This window comes from Lates calcarifer, linkage group LG12, assembly GCF_001640805.2.
Source record: "Lates calcarifer isolate ASB-BC8 linkage group LG12, TLL_Latcal_v3, whole genome shotgun sequence".
Taxonomy (NCBI): Eukaryota; Metazoa; Chordata; class Actinopteri; family Centropomidae; genus Lates; species Lates calcarifer.
Window position 1 is genome coordinate 19,364,552 of NC_066844.1, and position 19,703 is coordinate 19,384,254.

Below are 19,703 nucleotides of genomic sequence, written 5' to 3' on the forward strand. Positions count from 1 at the left end.
ATTTAAGAATCACTAGATCTGCCAGTTTCACCCACATGTTAGATGCAGTTGTTACTGTGTAGACAAGGCTGTTCTCTAATTTGCTGACTTCTATGTTCTGATGCCTTCTGAGACCTACGGGTGCTGACAGAGGTCAACAAATGACTCACCAGACCTCAACAGACATTTCAGCACTCTGACAATCACCATGACCAGTATCCACCATGTCTAAGTTCATCACCTACACGAACACACCTGCACAGAAATCCAGCTTAAATGCAGTAACTTGACTACATGTAACTGACCTTCTGTAATTGCGTGTGAACGTGCCTGCTTGAGCTCACACACATTCACACGTGTGTGCTCACTCGGCAGATATAATCCATCATTCACCCTTCACTGGGTCCATCTCTCCTTTCTCACTGAGCTAAGCAGATGCATGAAGGTGTCCATGCACCGTTACAATCTGGATAAGAGTCATTGCTGTAATCCAGCGTGAGCTGAGGCTGACACATACAGTTACCTCCAGTACAGCTCAGACACGTGGCTTTGTGTTGACATTGTCTTCCTGCCTCTAAGTCAGCCCAGTAACCTTTGCGTGCACAGTACTAGGTACTGTAGGTAGTACTGAGGTAACCTAAATGAATTGGTTACACACAAACACACAGAATGCATGAAAAAAGAGAATATAAGAAAAGTTAGAAATCTAAATGCGTTAAATGCGTCCCGTAGAGTTTTTGACTGCTTGTCATGCTATGGAGCGATGTTTTTACATGTGGGCCCCCATTTTGTTTGTATTGCACACACACATGAGGACATATATACAGGGTGCGAATGGCATGTTCCACATCATGTCATTGATTTGATGCTTTTCCACTGCAAATGCATTAAACACACTCATTCAGACTCCTCAAGGATACATACAGTGCATTTTGGTGAGTGACACGGACTGTAAACATAACTTTTATTTGTTAACAAGAAAACTCACAGGTGGGAAAGACACACACATGCATCCAGGGCTGAATATGGTTTTACATTTTTTAATACTAATGCTGATGTGTCACCTGAGTTTTGATATGATAGTTAATTCAGCTACGAAAAATGTATATATATACACACACACCATATATATATACCATACCTTAAAAAAACGATTTGGAGTTGTTGGTTTTTCCTAACAAAAGAGCACACCTCTCAACACAAGCAGAAATACATAAATTTGTCTAAATTGGCAAAATTTATGACATTATGTCCCATATATCCTATGATTGCTGTGTTTCCTGGTGCAAGAAGACGCTTATTCCTGAAGGGAGGAGAAAACCTCAGAAAATGGCTCTAACAGAAATGCAAATAAGCTGCTCATTAGTTCCTCCAAATACTTTAAAAACAGGAAATGATAAATAACCAAAAAATGCTTGTAATGTTATTCATCATCAAATGTTGATATTATGTGACCCTTGACTCATTTTGTTATACTGCACATGCCAAATTGAAACAAACATTATGTGTGAAGAACATGTGCTTATGGGACAGATGTTTGTCATGGCACAGGTACAGTAAGAGCACACACTGGTCAAGCAGAGCAGTACAATACCCATCTTGACCTGGTGAGTCATTTTCTCACCCCTGTCAATGCACCCACGGGTCTCAAGGGGCAGCAGAATGCAGAGTTTGGCCAGTTAGGGAGCTGCATGCCACCACACAGTGTAGCCTCCTCTGCAGCCAGGAAACAGAACATGTGACTGTTGGATGATCTGGGATCATACACTGATGTACCAACCTTATCTTGTCTAGAGAATGACTGGTAGAGTTGTGGGTATATAAAAAATAAACAACTTCATTTCTCATCTTTTTTTTTCTTTTCTTTCCCTTCTCACAGGATTAAACATGCCAACATTGTATCTCTGGAAGAGATATTTGAGAGTAAATCACACCTCTACCTTGTCATGCAACTGTGAGTATTCACATATGTGTGGGTTTGTGTGATCTGTCTTTGTGTGATGTGTGTTTCAAACTCCCTACTTGCACTATCTCCCACACACTGCATGTCACATGCCATTAATTGCACTCTGTAACACACTTACATGTGCGTGAACACGTACACACAAATATACTTGCAAGCAAACACTGTACTATGCCTACTCATGAGTACCAGTGGGGAGTTCGCCCTCACACCTGCAGCCTGTCAGCCTCCCACCCACCTCTGAAATGTCAGAGAGAGCGAGCAAAACAGAGAACTCAGGATCATGAACGCAGTTAACTGAGAGGCTCCTGAAAATATCAATCATTTATGTAATAATCACAGTCATTTGCAAATCAGAGACATAAAAGACAGAGGCAGAGATGGGGAGGGGGTGTACATTTATAAAGGGAAGCACCAGTGGGGAATTCTTGTCTTGAGTACTTGTGTTTCTCAAGTTATTTCAAACCCTTGTGATACAGTTGTCTTCCCTCATAATAGAATTTACCTTGCAAAACATTTCGTGTTCCCCCCTGATTCAAGGTTTTACACTCACACATTTCATATAACACCTAATGCTTCACCGTGGTAAAGGATCTGCTTTTTCAGTTTTTATATTAACTTGACCCAGCAACATCAAAACGATGTTTCAACAAGATGTAAAAACTTATGTGGTAGTGGCACTGTATCATGAGGGAACTGAAAGTATGCAGGCAAAGTGACACGGGGGGAGGTACTGTTGTCTGACCAAGCTATTAAACACAGAGGCCGAGTCACTTTTTAGACACATACTTGGCTTTTCTTCTTCTCCAATCCTTTATTTCTTCATTGTCTCTGTCATTGTCCGCCTGTCCTTCCCTTTTCTTTGAAGTATTTCCCCTGTTTACGCTAAGTTAAAAATATCAAGTGTGTTTAGTGTGTCTGTGTAAGTGAGTGGTTGATAGTGGAGGCTCAAAGAAACACACCCGGTATGCAGATGTTCTGTACGCAGAGTGAAGTCTCCATCTAGTGGCCTCTGAGTCTAATATCAAGCAGGCATGAGCACACTGTATGTGGTTTTACTTTTATGGATTTTTAAAAAACACTCAGCAATGGTCTGTTGTTCAAGCATACTTAACACTCCTTTTCATATTTTTGTCACCACTCCTCTCCTGCATTCCTCAACCAGTCAACAAATCTTCATTCATTTCTTCACTTTAATGAACAAATCACTCCCTCTCCGTTTAGGGTATCTGGTGGGGAGCTCTTTGATCGCATCATAGAGAAGGGCTTCTACACAGAGAAAGATGCCAGTAAGCTCATTCAGCAGATTCTGGACGCTGTCAAATACCTCCACGACATGGGCATTGTGCACCGTGACCTCAAGGTCAGTTGAGAGTCAGAGATATGATTGAAAAGTTAGCCTGTATATGATTTGTATGCTTTGTTCATGAGCTAACCACACAAGAGTAACCACAACTCACAAACCCTGTTATCCCCCAAACTGAACATGTTTTCAAAGTGTGTCTGTGTAGGTTCTCAGTCATCCAGGTCATGTGCTAAAGCTGAAGGGAACTGGACTTCTTTTAGATTACTTGAAAACGTTTCACCTCTCATCCCAAGACACAGTTCTGAAAACTAGTTGGGGGTATTTAACCTCTGGGAGGTGGTTCTGGGAGTTGTGAACCCACCCTGACGTTATGCGAGTCGTTAGGGTCACATGTGCCCAGCTGTGACTCGTTGGTGGGTTGTTGTCCCACCCTGACATCATGTGAGTCGTTACGGTCACATATCTCAAGGTGTGAATGGGAGTAAAATCACCTGGGCAAGGATCTCAGGACTGTGCCATAGGTGGCTGAAAGTTGGCATCGTAGGCCACCACCTCTGTTTAAAGATGGACATTCCAGATGGACAAAAATGGCTTCTTTTACTCACCTTTCAAACCATCTGTCTTCTCTATCCACCAACTTTCAGCCAGCTATAATGTAGTCCTGAGATACTTGCCCATACTTTATCCCCCATTCACAGCTTGTGACACGTGACCTTAACGACTCATGTGATGTCAGGGTGGGGCAACGACCCACCAACGAGTCACACCTGGGAGCATGTGACCCTAACGACTCACATAGCAACAGAGTGGATTAACGACTCTTGAGGACCACCTTGTAGAAGTTAAACACCTGGGACTCCCCAACAAGTTTTCAGAACTGAGGAAGCCTTTCAGATGAAAGGTGAAATGTTTTCAAGTAACCTAAAAGAAGTCCAGTTGCCTTCAACTTAAGCACTTAAATTTTCAAAGTATCTGTAATTTTCCACTATACTATGGCTTTGCTGAAACAAACATTGACTTTTGTCCTGTCTTTGTAATCCTGTCTGTACAAGCATATAATCCTTTTAGTGAGATTAGTAATTACAGTGTGTTTATTTGTGCATGTGGCGGTAGTGGAGGAGTTTTGTGCCTTTGTGTGTTTAGGAAAGATATGGCATGCTTTTTAAAAAAATCACTACTTTATTTACATCCCCCCGTTGTGTCCCCTCTCTTTGTAGCCAGAGAATTTGCTGTACTACAGCATGGACGAGGACTCCAAAATCATGATCAGTGACTTTGGTCTGTCTAAAATCGAGGGCTCTGGCAGTGTGATGTCGACGGCCTGTGGAACACCTGGATATGTTGGTAAAGACAAAATACTGTCTAAAATGTAAAAAATCTGTCTGTTAATTTATCACTTTTTCATGGCAGAAAACACTGTACCATGCAGTATTAGCACTGTGCCAATATAGTGCTATATTACTTGAAGTGTATTATTGTTTTTATACCACAGTTTTACTACTGATAGTTGTGAATGACATATCACATACACATAACTTTTAAGTGACTCATTATCTTATATAAACATTCAACAGCCAAAGTTAATTATGGCTAATTTTGGTTTTGGTTGGCCTACAGTAGCCAGCAGTAGTTTGTAGGATGCTAGAGATTTTAAAAAGGTAAGATATAGTAACTAACATGGTATTTTTTTTAATCATAACTGAAATATCTTGTCTTTATTGTTTCAGCCCCTGAAGTATTGGCTCAGAAACCCTACAGTAAAGCAGTGGACTGCTGGTCTATTGGTGTCATAGCCTATATTCTGTAAGTACACTTTTAAGACACAAACACAGCCTATAATGGCCACAATATTTTAATAGTTATGTAATCTTTATTTTGTTCCAGATCAATCATGATTCAGTCATAATTGCCTCCATGTTTTACATCCAGGTGCTTAACATTAGTATTAGTATTGCTAATCACCTAGGAGGAAACATCCTGTGGGTCTGTGTGGAAACATGACACCTGTCCCCTCTTATGTGTCCCAGGTTGTGTGGTTACCCTCCCTTCTACGATGAGAACGATGCCAAACTGTTTGAGCAGATCCTGAAGGCAGAATACGAGTTTGACTCTCCTTATTGGGACGATATCTCTGACTCAGGTATCAATCATCGGAAATTTGCCATTTAAATTTGTATACATCCTTTTTTCATCTGCTTATTGTAGGGGGTCACAGCGACAGCAGGGAACAGGGTGATAAACTTGTTAATTCCCCCCAGCTCTTTCTTGTTCAGAGGGTGATGATGATGTTTCAGGTTTTCCAAGCCAGTAAATATTTGGTTTCCTACCAATCACCTCGCAGGTGTTGAGCCCACAAGCCATGGCAATGATCCCATGCTGATTTTATTCCCAGTCCTGGCCCTGAGCCTGGGTCCTTGTTTCCCTGCTCTGGGCAAGGATCTCTCCAACTTTTAGGACAAATTATTCAGTTGATGCAGCAGCCAATTTTCTGGCACACCGGAATTACCTCAAGATGTGTTTTGTCTTGTTTTTCAGCATTAGACATTATTACATTAATAAGCTGTATCCTGTCTAACTGATGTTGTAGCATGGGCCTTCATTAATAAACAGACTACACCAATTCTTTGCAACTAAAACATCACTGATAGTGTGTTTTTTTAATCTCTCTTGTTCGTTACAGCCAAAGACTTTATAGTCCACCTGATGGAGAAAGACCCCAACATACGTTACACCTGTGAGCAGGCTCTGCAGCACCCCTGGTACTGGTCCTATACTCCTCTATCACAGGGCAATCACAGACTCACATTACAAAGAACACATTTCTGATTAAAACCATGATTATCCAACTTCAGGGATTTGCCTAATGTAACCCTTGGTGCTAATGAATGAATGTTACTGTGGCTGACTTCTGTCTATTGCAAACACACACTAATGCACAGACACACTCTTGTGTTTCCTGTCTCATCTCTTTGTCAGGATTGCTGGGGACACTGCCCTGGATAAGAACATCCATGAGTCTGTCAGTGCCCAGATAAAAAAGAATTTTGCTAAAAGCAAGTGGAAGGTGAGTCAGATATCCAGATTATTTTGAATACACTCTTTTTCCTTATATGCATAATGTATACTGCATTGTTAATATCCCTTTTAGTATTCATGAAGAGAATACAGTCTAGCTGTAGTTAAAGGTTTGGTCTCGGTCTGAATCACTCATTTGCTTTACTTTGCTACAGAAGTCGTTCAAAGTTCAAAGGCCTGCTTTTTTTTCATTTTAATTGTGGAACTTTTTTATTAAAAACATTCAACATTTAGGATGGTCAAACATCTTTAGACTACAGTTCAGGACCCAGATGGTCCCAATTGGTGTCAAACACTTGAGATTCTGCTTTAGCTGATGTTCAGATGTGTCTGTGGCCTTTCCTCTGCAGCAAGCATTCAACGCCACAGCGGTGGTTCGTCACATGAGGCGTCTCCAGCTGGGCACCAGTCATGAGGGACCCAGCCCCACCCTGCCCAGCCCGTGCCGAACTCATCTGTTGATGCCAGAGGAAGATGCAGGTGCCAGGATGTGGTTTTAGTTCCTTCCCTCTGAGTTATTTGTTTATCTCGCACACACACAGTAACGAGCAGTGTAAATATAGCGTCACGTGTAATGTCAACACGTGTCTCAATTCTTTCTCTCTCTCTCTCTCTCTCTCTCGCTCTCTATCTCTCTATCAGAGGCTTGTTGCGAGGGAGGGTGCTCCCAGAACGTTGACGGCGGGGCAGACCCCCTGTCCAACTGCACCTACCGCTGCCACCCGACCAGCAGGGTGTGATCCCCCCTCCCCCCTGCACCTGCTCCACTTAACCCATCTAATCAACCCCAGTGACTTTCCAATTTTAATCCCCCCTCGGTGGAACCAGAGGCACCATCTCCCCCATTATCTGGTTAGGAATACAGCGTCATTCCAACCTCTCGCCTGCAGGGGGAGCAAGCCTGTCCAGCCTGAGAAGGAAGACGTGAAAAGGGATGAAAAGGAGGAGGAGGGAGACTTGATGATAATGATGATGATGAAGCACCAGAGAGGGTCTTTTCTTTTTTACAGACTGGGCTGGTAGTTTTGGATGAGTTGAATAATGGGGAGACGACGATTCAGAGGAGGGGAAGACAACCTCCTCCACCGGCTTGTCAGGTGGATTGTTTTTGCTGCAGCAGGACAGAGCTTGTTGGACACTGATTTTATTCATGGTTTTTTATTCAACCTGTCTCTTTGTTTGTTTTATTGTTTTATATATTTTTGTGTCGTCCCTTTTATCTTCCTCCTAGACTTTGGAGTGTAAATCCAGAAACAATATCTGCATGATCAGGAGAGAATTTTTTCCCCCATGCATGTTCTGTTATCTTTAAAATATACCCTGTTGCAGAAATGCAGCATTGCAGCACCATGCAAATGATGGAGTGTTGTGTGCAAAGTTTGTTGAGGCAGAGAGGCATAGAGCATTTTGATATGTTGCAGTATTTGAAAAGAAACTGAGTTAAATCTTGTAATTTTACAGATCTGCATTCTATGTCTTTAAGTCGTGCTTTTAGACAATCAGTGACATAATAGTTTATGCAATGAAAACTCCATCAATCTACTATGTAGCCTTTCTTGTGGCGATATAGTGTTTCCATGCAATGGTTAGGCTTTAAGTAAAAAGGCTTCTCCCCTTCTCTGTTTTCAACCCCAAACCTCTTCAACCACTCGAGCACAGGGATATATCTTTGTCTAAGGTGCCTTTAGGATATATAGTATGATGGGTTTATTTTCAGGTAGCTGCTGAAGTGTTTTGTCTTTTTCTGCAGCACAGACTCTTACTGTAACTTCATATTTTTTGTATGTTATCACATTTTCAGCTTTAAAATGCAGTTTTATGCTTTTTGTCTCAAAGTTAAAGTACTGTAATCTCAGAAGGGAGGCATGTGCACATACAGTACCAGTTGCCATTATTGTCAAGCACGTTTTCTTTTCCATAAAATACTCTAAATGAAAACATTATTACATTATGGAATGGGTAAACCAACAGTAATATTTTGAAAACCTGTCTGGGGAGCATCATTTATTTTTAAAAAAAATCCATCAAATAAAACTTTTTCAGAAATATTTTCTAGTATTTTGCCTTCTCCATCTATGACACATATTAAAGAATTGTGTTCATGTATCTAAATACATTTTGTGCAAAAAACAAACAAACTTGCAAACCTGAGAAAGCATTGATCAGTGTGCTTCGCTATTCTCAAGACTTGGCTGATTTAGTAGGATTTGGTAGGTTGTGTGAATGCAAACAAAACAAAATTTGATATGCATTTCTCACGATGTACTGTACTTGCACCACCATCACAGTCATTTTCTCTTTTATTGGCACATTTCCTCCACATGCAGCCTGTTTAGAAAGAACCTGGATTAAAGAATGTGAATATACATCAGATTGACTCACTTCATCTTTACTGTACATCCATCACTGCTTTCTACGCTGATAATCACAGAGTATGTGCTCTGTATTCATTCAACATTAGTTCACTCATTTTACTTTACTAGGTGCACATAAATAAACATGCTTGGCAGAGTTGGTTCTTTTATTGGCTTTTCTAAAGAATCCAATTATTTAAGGTTTTTTTAGTGGAGAAAGGCATCGAGGAACAGATGCAGGGGGGGAGCTTTACACGCATTTGTTTGAGTCTTGTGTTTTGTTCTGGAGCCTGTTTTAATAACTGTCCTTGATAACTCACAGGGCCACTGATGCTGCCATCCTCCATGAGCTTCATCCATCCTCTGATCACTCCGTCCTAATCTTGAAAGTATCACAGTTTCTTTATTCACTCTCTCTCTCTGATACAGCAGTATAAACATCTGGTACTGATGTGATTTGGTACTGATTACGTATTTTTGCATGATGTGGCTTGAAATTTGTGAATCCCATGACTAACAATGAATAGTGTGTACACCACTTGTGATAATGTTACAGTTGCCATGAGATGAGCTGGTGAAAGGAGAAATTTCTGTCAGATGTTTTACTCTTGCACAAGTTCAATATTCTCTTGAAACCGTCATGCAGATGAAGTAAAGAGCAACAAAAACTGTAATAATGTTTCAACATGTCAAAGCAAATTCAATGTGCTGCTTCAGAACGTATTTTTGAGCTTTATTCTGCATCTCTATTGGGTAGGCTTTGTAGTGTATTTGGACAGTAATGTAACTGGTGACTCCAAATTGTAAAGCGTAGTTAAAAGAGTGATTATTTTTTCAGGGAACGTTTCGGTGTGAATTGTTTGTACATCATGAGTTACTGTGACAGTGAGACACCCAGAAAAGCACAGGAACACTGACGCACAGAGGCAGTCATCGTCCACGGTCTTATTAATATTGGCAGACTGAGAGTATCACAATTAATCTCCTGATGATGAAAACAACTCTGCTAATTTGATACATTGCCACAAATGCTGATCATTGGCCATGTCTCCTGCACCCTCATTTCATTTAGCTGTGCTTTGCCTTCTGATGATGATGGATTTTATTGTATTAATATAGTAAGTTTTTACATATTCCAGATGCCCAAGTAGGTTCAATGCACTCTGTCCCAAAAGTACTCGAATTACAAATGTTTCCAACAAACCCTAAAAGAAAAACATATTTCAAGGCAAAAGATAGTGAAAAATAGAAAGAGAATTGTTAAAATGAACAAACAAAACCAATTTCAAAAACTCTCCGAATGTTTGTTCTTTCTTTGCCCTTTGTTGAGGCAAAGAAGCTGGAAACGGAAAACTAAAGATTTTTACATTCCAGTGCAATGAAACAAGTGATTATGAAATACATAACCATATCCCATTACCTCACCACTCAACCACCTTGGTAGGAAAATAGCAGGGGTGACACTAGAATTACAGTTGAGGAGAAGAAGCCGTGCTGACCTTGCCCTCAAAGGTGCTTAACTACAGGGTGTTTTGATAACTTGCCACAGCTTTTGCATTAAAAGTGATCGTTTTTACAGCACACATATTTCAGTCGTGGATTTTGCAGTGCATCAGCCTGAAGGAAAGAGATGATTTGTGTGAGGGCTTCTTCTTTGATTGCTCATTAATCACTTGTAGAGAATGACCGGTGTCTGGTGAGATTTGTTGTACAAATGAGTATTTGTACCATAAATATGTTGCCTTTTAATAAATGCTGTTTTGGGCTACAGTACCTACTGTATACACAGATGCAATGCATCATGGGTTTCTGAAAAGTGACTACTGCTCAGTGTGAAAGCCAGTGACTTGTGCTTGGAACAGATTTGTAAGTGAAATATACATTAAAATCCCTGTCTATGCATTATGATACTGTCTGACTCCATTTGTACAAGAAAAAAAAAATGGTAAGCTTGTATTTTTATCATGCACAAATGCAACAATACATACTGAAAAAAGCATATTTTTAGCAAATGTATTATTGTGCAGAAATAGAAATAGAGTAACAAATACCAGTAATGCTTTAATTTCATGTCTTTATGTCTATCAAGACAAGAATAAAGGATAAAACTTAAGAATGCAAGGGGAAATTGAAGCATCAACACACAAGATGTGTTCTCTCAGGGTATCATACCTGTGATTATTACCTTTAAATGAATATAATAAATTAACTTTCAACTTAGTGCTTTTAAATTTGTAATTTCATAAGAGCTAAATCACACCAGGTCATGCACTCCACCTGAGCAAAATGCTGAGATTAAGCTTTAATAAAATGATATTTCTGTGGCATAAAAACATTTTGCATGGTAAAATAAATGCCAGATTGGATTCTGGTCTTAACTAAATTTTGACTTATTATGTACTGTGTAGCATTTTAGCTTTGTAGGGCAGCCTTGACATATCATGACATTTTTTGTTCAAGTCCCTCTCATCCTTTGTCAGAAAACAGAAACATATCATTTAAGCTATTATACAACAGCAGTGATGCTTTTCTCAATGGTGAAATTCTGCAACTGTTGATCTCATGAAATAGTTTTGTGGCTTGAGAGGTTTGTCATGAATGTTAATTTCATAGTCTGCTACATGAGGCCTCTCTCGTCCTCTCCAAGGAATGCTGGGTAATTGAGGCTTGTGGTTTGGCTGTTAGAGGGTTGCGCTGGAAAAGACCACAGAGCAGAGAGAGCAGAGAGAGAGAGAGAGAGAAAGAGGGAGTCTGGTGGTCGACCTCATTCAGGAGACAGTAGACAGAGTAAAAATTATGCGGTCAAACCAGGAACAAGGGACTGATTCAAAATAATGGGAGCAAAATTGCATGAATCACAAGGTAGTGAGTGCTGAAAGATGCAGGCAGTGTTTAGATGTGGACGAGTGGAAAAAATGAAGTGAAACATGGCCAAGGCACCGTGCGGAACAGGACAACTAAACCAAGGATGGGACCAGAAGACAGTGGGCCTACATCTTTGAGGCTAATATACATGTCTTTCTGCCTCCTCAAAACAAAAGCAGCAGCTCGCTGATGAAATTTGCGCTTAGTCCACATCCTCTTCACAGCACGAGTTTAGAGAGCTGTTGCCCATGCTTGCATGGAATGTGAAAGAGAGACTTTATAAATATGAGCCAAAAGTGAACCACACTGCTATGACTGAGTCAACTTTGTTGTTTGCAAGTTGATTTATCTGAGCAGTGTCAGTAATTTAAACCTTTAACGAGCACTGGGAGCAAATTGCTGATTTAGAAGTCTGCAAAGATTTATTAACTGGTTAGTGTCACATGGATGATGCACAAAATCAGTGGCACACCTGCTATGAGTGTTGCATGCAAACTGTGCTACAATTTTAGCAGATCTGCTTTAAATCTTCTGGTCGGGGGTGGGTGGTGGGGATTACATATTTGCATAAAATGTCAATATGTTTTCAAAATTTCATATCAATCCACCCACCAATAATTGCTGAGATATTTCAATGTGAATCAAATTTGTGGACCAATAATTAAAAGAACAGTTGGTCTTAGTGGGTTTCTGACCAGCACTGCTGCCCTACAGGTCCACAAACCTTTGTCACTTATTTCCAAGGTGACCTACTGTGTCTAGCTTAAAATTATTCTCCAGTAATTATGAAGATAACTGATAACTGTAGGTCATCGCAAATGACTGTATGTGAGTTAATTATGGCATTTTTGTGGGAAAAAAAGTACATTAGAAAGTCAAAAATCTTTCCTAAAAACCTTCATTATTCAAGGTTCATATCAAAGTGTTGAGTTGAGGTTCGAAATGAAATGTGCTGTGTGCACACTGAACACACAACACTGCTCTCCTGTCTGTCAGCAGGAATTTATTGTGCTAATATCTGTCAATGCTCTCAGGAGATTTATGTGCCCATTATGTCCACGTTGTCCTTCAACAAGTGTATGTAAGGAGAGTTTCTACAGGTTGTTTTCACTCTTTTTCCACTTTTTACTCCAAAAATTGAAGTAAATATTTGGTATATCTGTAGTAGGCTGGTCTATGAAGCCACTGGGCAAAGGAAAATTTTTAACAAGTGGAAAAGTTTGCCATTTAAAAAGTATTTACCTAATTATTACCAAAATCCTGGATTAATTGCAGTTTGTATAAGGATTAACTAAATGACATTTCAAGTGAATCAAATAAGTTCATGATAGTTCTGTATTATCAACTACTGTTTAAGTGAAATTGTGCAGGATCTCTGATATGTCAACCCTACCTCCAAAAAACTGGGTCTATATACAGCTAATTCATTTCGCCAGTTATGTTTTGGTGGAGACTGTTACACTTGCATACCACCCACAAGCCGTACATGCATGGTTGCACATCTGGTTGCAATTGCACAATGTATTAAATAATTGCGGCATTTTATGTTAAATGGTGCATGGAAGAATAGCAAATATGAAATGTCAAACACAAAACGAATGATGTTTTTGTTATGTGCAATATGGTGAAGAAAAAAAACGAATTTTTGCTTTTACTCTTCAGAGTTCAGGAGTTCTGAGCAAAGAGCTCTTTGTAGTGTAAATGGCTGAATGGCGACAGTTGCTTTACAAAGCATCTCCACAACAATTTAATCAGTTCTTCCACAGCCCATGGCTCAAATTAACAGCAAACTTCACTGAAATCTGAGTCGAAACAGACAAACAGATAAATGGAAACATAACCTCCTCTGTGGAGGAACCAACAAATTCAATGACACGCTATGTCTAGTCAGATATGCTGTTTATTTTCATGCAGGAGGACATCCAGCTTTTAATCTCATCAGGCACTCACTGCATGATGAGTGTGTAACACCATATGACATGCGGGATACAGGTAAACTATGAAGTGTGTGTGCGTGTGTGTTTTGAAAGATGCTGAGGTTTTGCAGAAGCTTTGAATAATTTGTTAAGTTTTGCTTTTCTTTTTAACAAGACTCTCTTTCCACAAAGGCTTGCACACACACACACACACACACATCTTACAGGCCAACATACACACTGTGGCATGCAGCCTGGGAGCTTGACTAACAAGTAGTTGTATGGATGGATTTAGAGTGGCTTTTTGGATAAAATACCAAATAAACACACACAACACACACCACACACACACACATAGAAAGAGAAAGAGTCATTCCACCCTCTTTAGCTAATCACTGACATCTTTTCCTTGTATGTCAGTTGTGCATTTGTTTTGGATGCAGCGTCAGATAGCTCAGAGCATCTTGGCCAAATATTTTCTTTGGACCGAAACACGGAAAAACAGACAAAAATCATTAATGTAAAAAGATTTTCCAGCTCCGTTTCTCCTCGGTCCCCGTGGCCTCACATTGTTTTAGGAGTAAAACCAGGTTGTTTGAGTTTGAACGAGTCAAAATCCCCCGAGGTGCTGGAGCACTGCGGAGGGCGAGAGACTTTGACTATACGGTGAGATCACCCTCCGCTTTGTGCCCTGGAGATGAGTGATGTGCAGTTTGCGAACAGTTCGTTCACTGTGAATGACTCATTACAGCAGAAGTTAGCAGGGAAAGACAATGTGAAAGCGTTTTTTTTTTTTTTTTTTAAAGAGATTCAAAGGCTGGGTTTTAAAAACCTGAATCTGAATCAGAGATCTCAATACATGGACTGAACGCTCAGCCATCATGGAGCATCAGCACAGAGTACTGAAGCCAAAGCGCTGCAGTTTATGAAAAGTTGCAGACCCTCAAAGTCCTGCATGACTGTGCAAACCACAATTGGTAATAATAAACAGGATGGAGGGTAGGATTAAAAAACGAGGGATGGAGAGTATCTGGCAGTATAAGGAGAGCCACTAATTTTCCACTTTTGGGAAACTTCAGCCTGCAATTAGGATCAAACATTGCCAGAAACTTGACATCCATGTTACTTGCATTAGTAGTACATCTGATACCGGCCTGTGCTGGGAGTTTACCCCCCGACTCTGTCTGTCAGACGACGGCAGATGAAAAGGAAAACACGCTGTCGGGAGGAAAACATGAAAAGAGGCAGGGCAGATGGAGAGGAAAATTATCAAAGAGTGTTTTTTTCCACACCTTTGCACATCTTAAATGGGATTTGACTGATTTTGTAGGGACAATGGATCAAAGAGGACCTCAGGCAGGATACGGAGCGGAATTCTGGGTCATCCAAGGTCACACTGGGGGGTCAATGTCGCTGAATATGCCAACAGAGAAATGTGTGAAATGTGTGCGTCCATGTGTATGACTTCCTGTAACCCAGTTTCATTCCTTCGTTCTTCCTGACCAGGTCACCGGTCAGTCGTATATCTGTTTCTGTTCATGTTCTCACTGGTTTTTAGTCTTGTTTACACACTAAGAGCTTGAAATTACCCTTTCTTAACATCTTGGCTCCCAAACCCTTCAATCAAACTGGGATGTCTGTACAAATAAGAGAGGTTCTCTCAGTTTTACCACTAGACAATATATCTAACAGACAGAGGGTTACATTCTCAACAAAACCCAGCTTGAGCAAACACCCAGAACATTTTAAATTTATTCCAGTCCCATCTACAAGTCATTCAGCACACACACAATGTGTATTTTGCAGACTGCAGGGTTGTGCTTATCAAAACCTTTTCTCAGGGAGTAATTTATGTCCACATAATATGCTCAGGCTTATTATACGGGATAGGTTTGTACTGAGGTGCAAGGAGTGCTGTTGATCAGGAGAGCTGCAAATGAAATCTGCTCTAACATGCCCGGTGACTCATGTCAAAGGGAGCTTCAAAAATATCGATTTCAAAACACCTTTTTATTATAACCATCAACAAAGATAACATTGTACTGAGTATTTCTCTGCCTCACCCCATGCATGCTAATTATTTAATCATTTCTATTTTTTGATATAAACTCACACTTTACTGATGCTCTAGCTTTACATGTCAAAAAATCATAATATGCCTCTAGAATGTAAAGGTAGTTCCACATGAACCGCACAGTAGCTGTATACGTATATGCATATATGTATGTATATATACAGTACATTATATAGCATATAACATCTGGAGTGGTGGCATAATGGGGCAGGGATTGCTACTGCTGTCTTAGCACTAAGAAGTAAACTAATGGGATTATAAGGTAAAAATTTATGGGATTCAGTTACAGTAGTGATATAGACTGTAGAGCACTGCCAATAGGCAATGTGTTGTAGCTAAGACTTGTATATACACTGATCAGCTGCAACAGCAGGTGAAGTCAATAATGTTGATCATGTCGTCACAGTGCAGTGTCCTACTGGGAAACTGCAGGGAACAGCACTCCCTGATGGCAGCGTCCACCTCCAGCAGGACAATGCACCCACCACACCCCAAAAACTGCTCAGAAATGGCTCCATGAGGACACTGAACTAGCTTCCAAACTCCCCAGATCCAAATCTAATCGAGCATCTGCAGGATGTGCTGGACCAAGCCAGATTCATAGGGGCCCCACCCCACAGCCCACAGGATCCAAACGATCCGCTGCCAATGGTCCTGCGTCCAGGCCCCAAAGCTGTTTTTGTGACACGAGAGGGATCCACACAATATGAGGCAAGTGGTTTTAATGTGGCTGACCAGTGTACATCTCATTGAGCTCCACCTCCAAATCTCCTCATCATTCAGTCATGGCTCAGCTTAGTATAATTCAGCTCCTCTTCAGTTCTGAAGAACTGATGAATTCATAACTACTCACATCTGAGATGCATGCAACGCCTCAGTGTTTATCAAAAGTAGAAACATCCATCACCAGTGACCAGTACACAACTGGTGGATTTAAAAAACAACAACCCACAATTTGTTGCTCCTCTCTCAAAACTATGTAAAAAACGTAGAATGCAGCCCAAGATTGAAACACAGGAAAGCCTCAACTCCTGAGCAATCACTAAAAAACGATGTAAACATCCGGGCTGGAAAATATGGCAACATAAACCTAACGTCACAAAGTCTAACCATTATATATAAAAACAGCTCTAACAACAAACACATGAAGTCCTGAATTCCTCCTGCTTGTCTTGTGGGCCACAAGTGAAAGATGGAGGGGCAGTGCAAGGGATGGAAAGAAGTAGGTTGTTAGTGAAGGTACAAACTGCAGTCTACCTTTAGCCAAGTGGGGAAAAAAGAGAGATGGAAAGAAGAGAAAAATGCCTCAACTAGAAGAACTTTTTTAGTACTGAAGTGAAACTTTGTGTTATGGTCTCTGGTAAGGAATTGTGAACATGAGAAATAATTTCCCAGAGTGAAAAAAACAACAGTCCAAATTCTCAAGTGTGAACCATGCCCTTTTTTGCATGCCATAACTGAGCCAAGGAATTTAATCTGGTGTTATGGTCATTATTGTGGCCTTAAAGTAAAATACTGAGCTCACTCTTTTTGGCACCCCAACATATTGCATTTGCCTCTCTGGGGTCTCAAAACTAAGCTTACAGTGCAGGGTTGGGGCTGCATCAGCAGAGGTCTCCAAGGGCAAACACACACATCAGTCATCCTTATTGAAACAGACGTGGACAGGCAACAATGAAAAATCACCTCCTCATTGCCAGAGTAAAGCTGGTCAAGTGTAAAGAGGCGATGAGGAAACATTTCCACTCAAATTGAAGCGATGTTCAAGGAGATGCTGGGTAACATTCACTTTGAAGCAGAAAACTGAATGAGAGAAGTGCCAGGAAAGTACAAACTGAATGAGAAAAGGTACTGCTAGGTATTGAATGACAGATTCTGCTCACATGTAAGTCCCCTTTTAAACCACACCAGCAGTTTGGCTCTGGGGTGGGTAGGTCGGTCTACTGCTTTGGTCCAAAACATAATATCTCAACAAGAATTTGATGGATCACCTTAAATTCACGTTTCCAAGAGGATGGATCCTATTGGTTTTGGTGATCCCATGACTCTTCCTTTAGTGCCTCTGTGTGGTTTACATTTGTGATTCACACCCTCTTCTAGGACAAATCATTATCCCAGTTGAAATGTGTATCTCTTTATGTTAATCTGAATTTAACTTCGACCCTATCATAATTACCAAAGAAAAGGAGGAGAAGTGGCATTTGGTATATAACTGAATACCCCCAAAACGAATGATAGTCCTAACAGCCACCGCTGTAGCGTACTTCATGCTAATGTTAGCATGCTAATACGTTTAACACGTAAGAGTTTGTAGCTACATGCTAAACATCTACATGTTAGCGTCGTTATTGTTAGCATGGACTGTACCAAGTGTGTGCTCTCTGAATACGGCACAAACTGGAACTGCTCTTTTTTAAATTCTGATAACGACACAGAGATAGTGGGTTTCCCACAGGACACATGCTTTAAAGGAATGCTAAACCAAAAAGAGAAATGATTTAGCTAACTACTGGTTAGCATCGTAGTGATACAGTCAACGTAAAGTCACTGATATCGTTGTGTGCTCAACCAATATTTCTGCAACGAATTACCAAAAACCAGTACAACAGAAGTATTTACTAAGGTAAGCCCTCTTTGAAATAACATTCATAAAACACATTGTAAAGTACAAGTATTGTTAGGGAGCATATTACTAGAAAGTCTACCATGGTACTGATTGTCCGACTATGAAAACAAAATTAACAAAAAGTAGAATTTTAAAGATGGTAATAGTAAAATATAGGAGTAACTAAAACATAATTTAACAGTAATAGTTAAAGTCAATGGCAAATATAATAATTAACATTGCCATGTTAGCATGCTAGCTTTAGCTCAAAGCACCACTGTGGCTTGTTTTAAAAGAATTGGGGTGACTGATTCAAAAAACAAAAGAGCTGCGCTTCTTTTCTTAAAAGGAAACACTTGTTCTCCAATAACAGACCTAAGCAATTACCTACAGTAACAATGAGGCCAGTGGCAGGTTAGAAAGCTCAGTTAGAAACTTCTCTGGTGGATTTCTTCATGTGGAGCGAATGAATGACAAGAGTATAAAACTAAGAGTAACTGCTTGAGATAATAGAACAGAAAGGGGGAAAGTTGAAGAACATATACTGTATTAACAAATCAGATACGTTGGGATTATCAATACAAAAAAAGAATGATGAAACCAGAGCAGCCAGAGAAAGTAACAGCATTTGAAAACATAAAACAGGGCAAGATAAATAAACCATGTCCACAGATAGCCAGGTCCTCTGGAAGGGACCACCACTGTGCAGACCCATTGCTTGACATCTGTTTTGCAGCTTGGCTGTGCACAGTGGTTTATGTTGAGAAAGCAGTGTGTGTATATCATCTTTGGCCCAGGTCCATGGGATTTTGACAGTTGGCTGCAGGCAAGGTTGTCTGATACAAAGGTTTCACTGGGCGAAGAGAGAGCCAACGAGGAGACAAGATGACAAGTGTGGAGCTGTTGTCTGCAACTTTGCCCCAAGAGGTCAAATGATAGGTGGGAAAAATGCTTGTAAATGTCTCCTTCATATCCTATTTCACTGCAGAACAATGCTGCATGAGAGTCCCCGACAAAACATGCTTAAAATGTGTCAATTTTTGTATTCCTTCTCTCTCTCTGCCATGCAAACCCTGCCCCTCATTCCCTTGCTTTTATGCGACAGCACCATATGGAAGAAATTTGGTTCAGTTCTCCTGGAAATTGTGTTGAAAATTTCATCTGCCAAGATGATTTTGCGTCTGACATGGTGCTGTGTTCTTTCTAAAAGCCGGACCTAAACTGGACAAGAGCTTGAGAAGTAAAGGTCAAAGTAGGGCCATTTTATTTTTGGGATTTATGTTGCTTTTGTAAAGCGGTGATTTATTAGCACTGAATCACACTTAACATATTGTGCTTGCCAGAAAGCATTTATCATTTCTGACTTGAGTACGTGGGGGCGCAGGAAACATTACAATCGAGGTTTGAAACTTTTCATTACCCCTCTGCATCACAGCTCTCTCAGTAGTCGCTTTCTTATGCTGTTTGGCCAGACACATTTATTTTAAAATATTGATGCTGCAGATGAAAGTAATTTTAAAACATTAAATAATGTTAGACTGTTGAGTACACCGGTATCACCATACA

The 19,703-nt window shown here is 40.3% G+C and overlaps 1 protein-coding gene across 1 annotated transcript in view; it reads left to right on the top strand.

Annotated features, from left to right (window-relative positions):
* Positions 1-10,582, top strand: part of camk1b (calcium/calmodulin-dependent protein kinase Ib) — a 37,642-nt gene extending 27,060 nt beyond the window's left edge. The window contains exons 4-12 of the mRNA XM_018685842.2: positions 1,859-1,933; positions 3,167-3,305; positions 4,466-4,592; positions 4,976-5,051; positions 5,276-5,388; positions 5,929-6,007; positions 6,225-6,312; positions 6,674-6,803; positions 6,966-10,582. Coding sequence (XP_018541358.1) covers positions 1,859-1,933; positions 3,167-3,305; positions 4,466-4,592; positions 4,976-5,051; positions 5,276-5,388; positions 5,929-6,007; positions 6,225-6,312; positions 6,674-6,803; positions 6,966-7,063 — 925 coding nt within the window. The 3' untranslated portion in view covers positions 7,064-10,582. The remainder of the gene's footprint in view (positions 1-1,858; positions 1,934-3,166; positions 3,306-4,465; positions 4,593-4,975; positions 5,052-5,275; positions 5,389-5,928; positions 6,008-6,224; positions 6,313-6,673; positions 6,804-6,965) is intronic.
* The last annotated feature ends 9,121 nt before the right edge of the window (positions 10,583-19,703 follow it).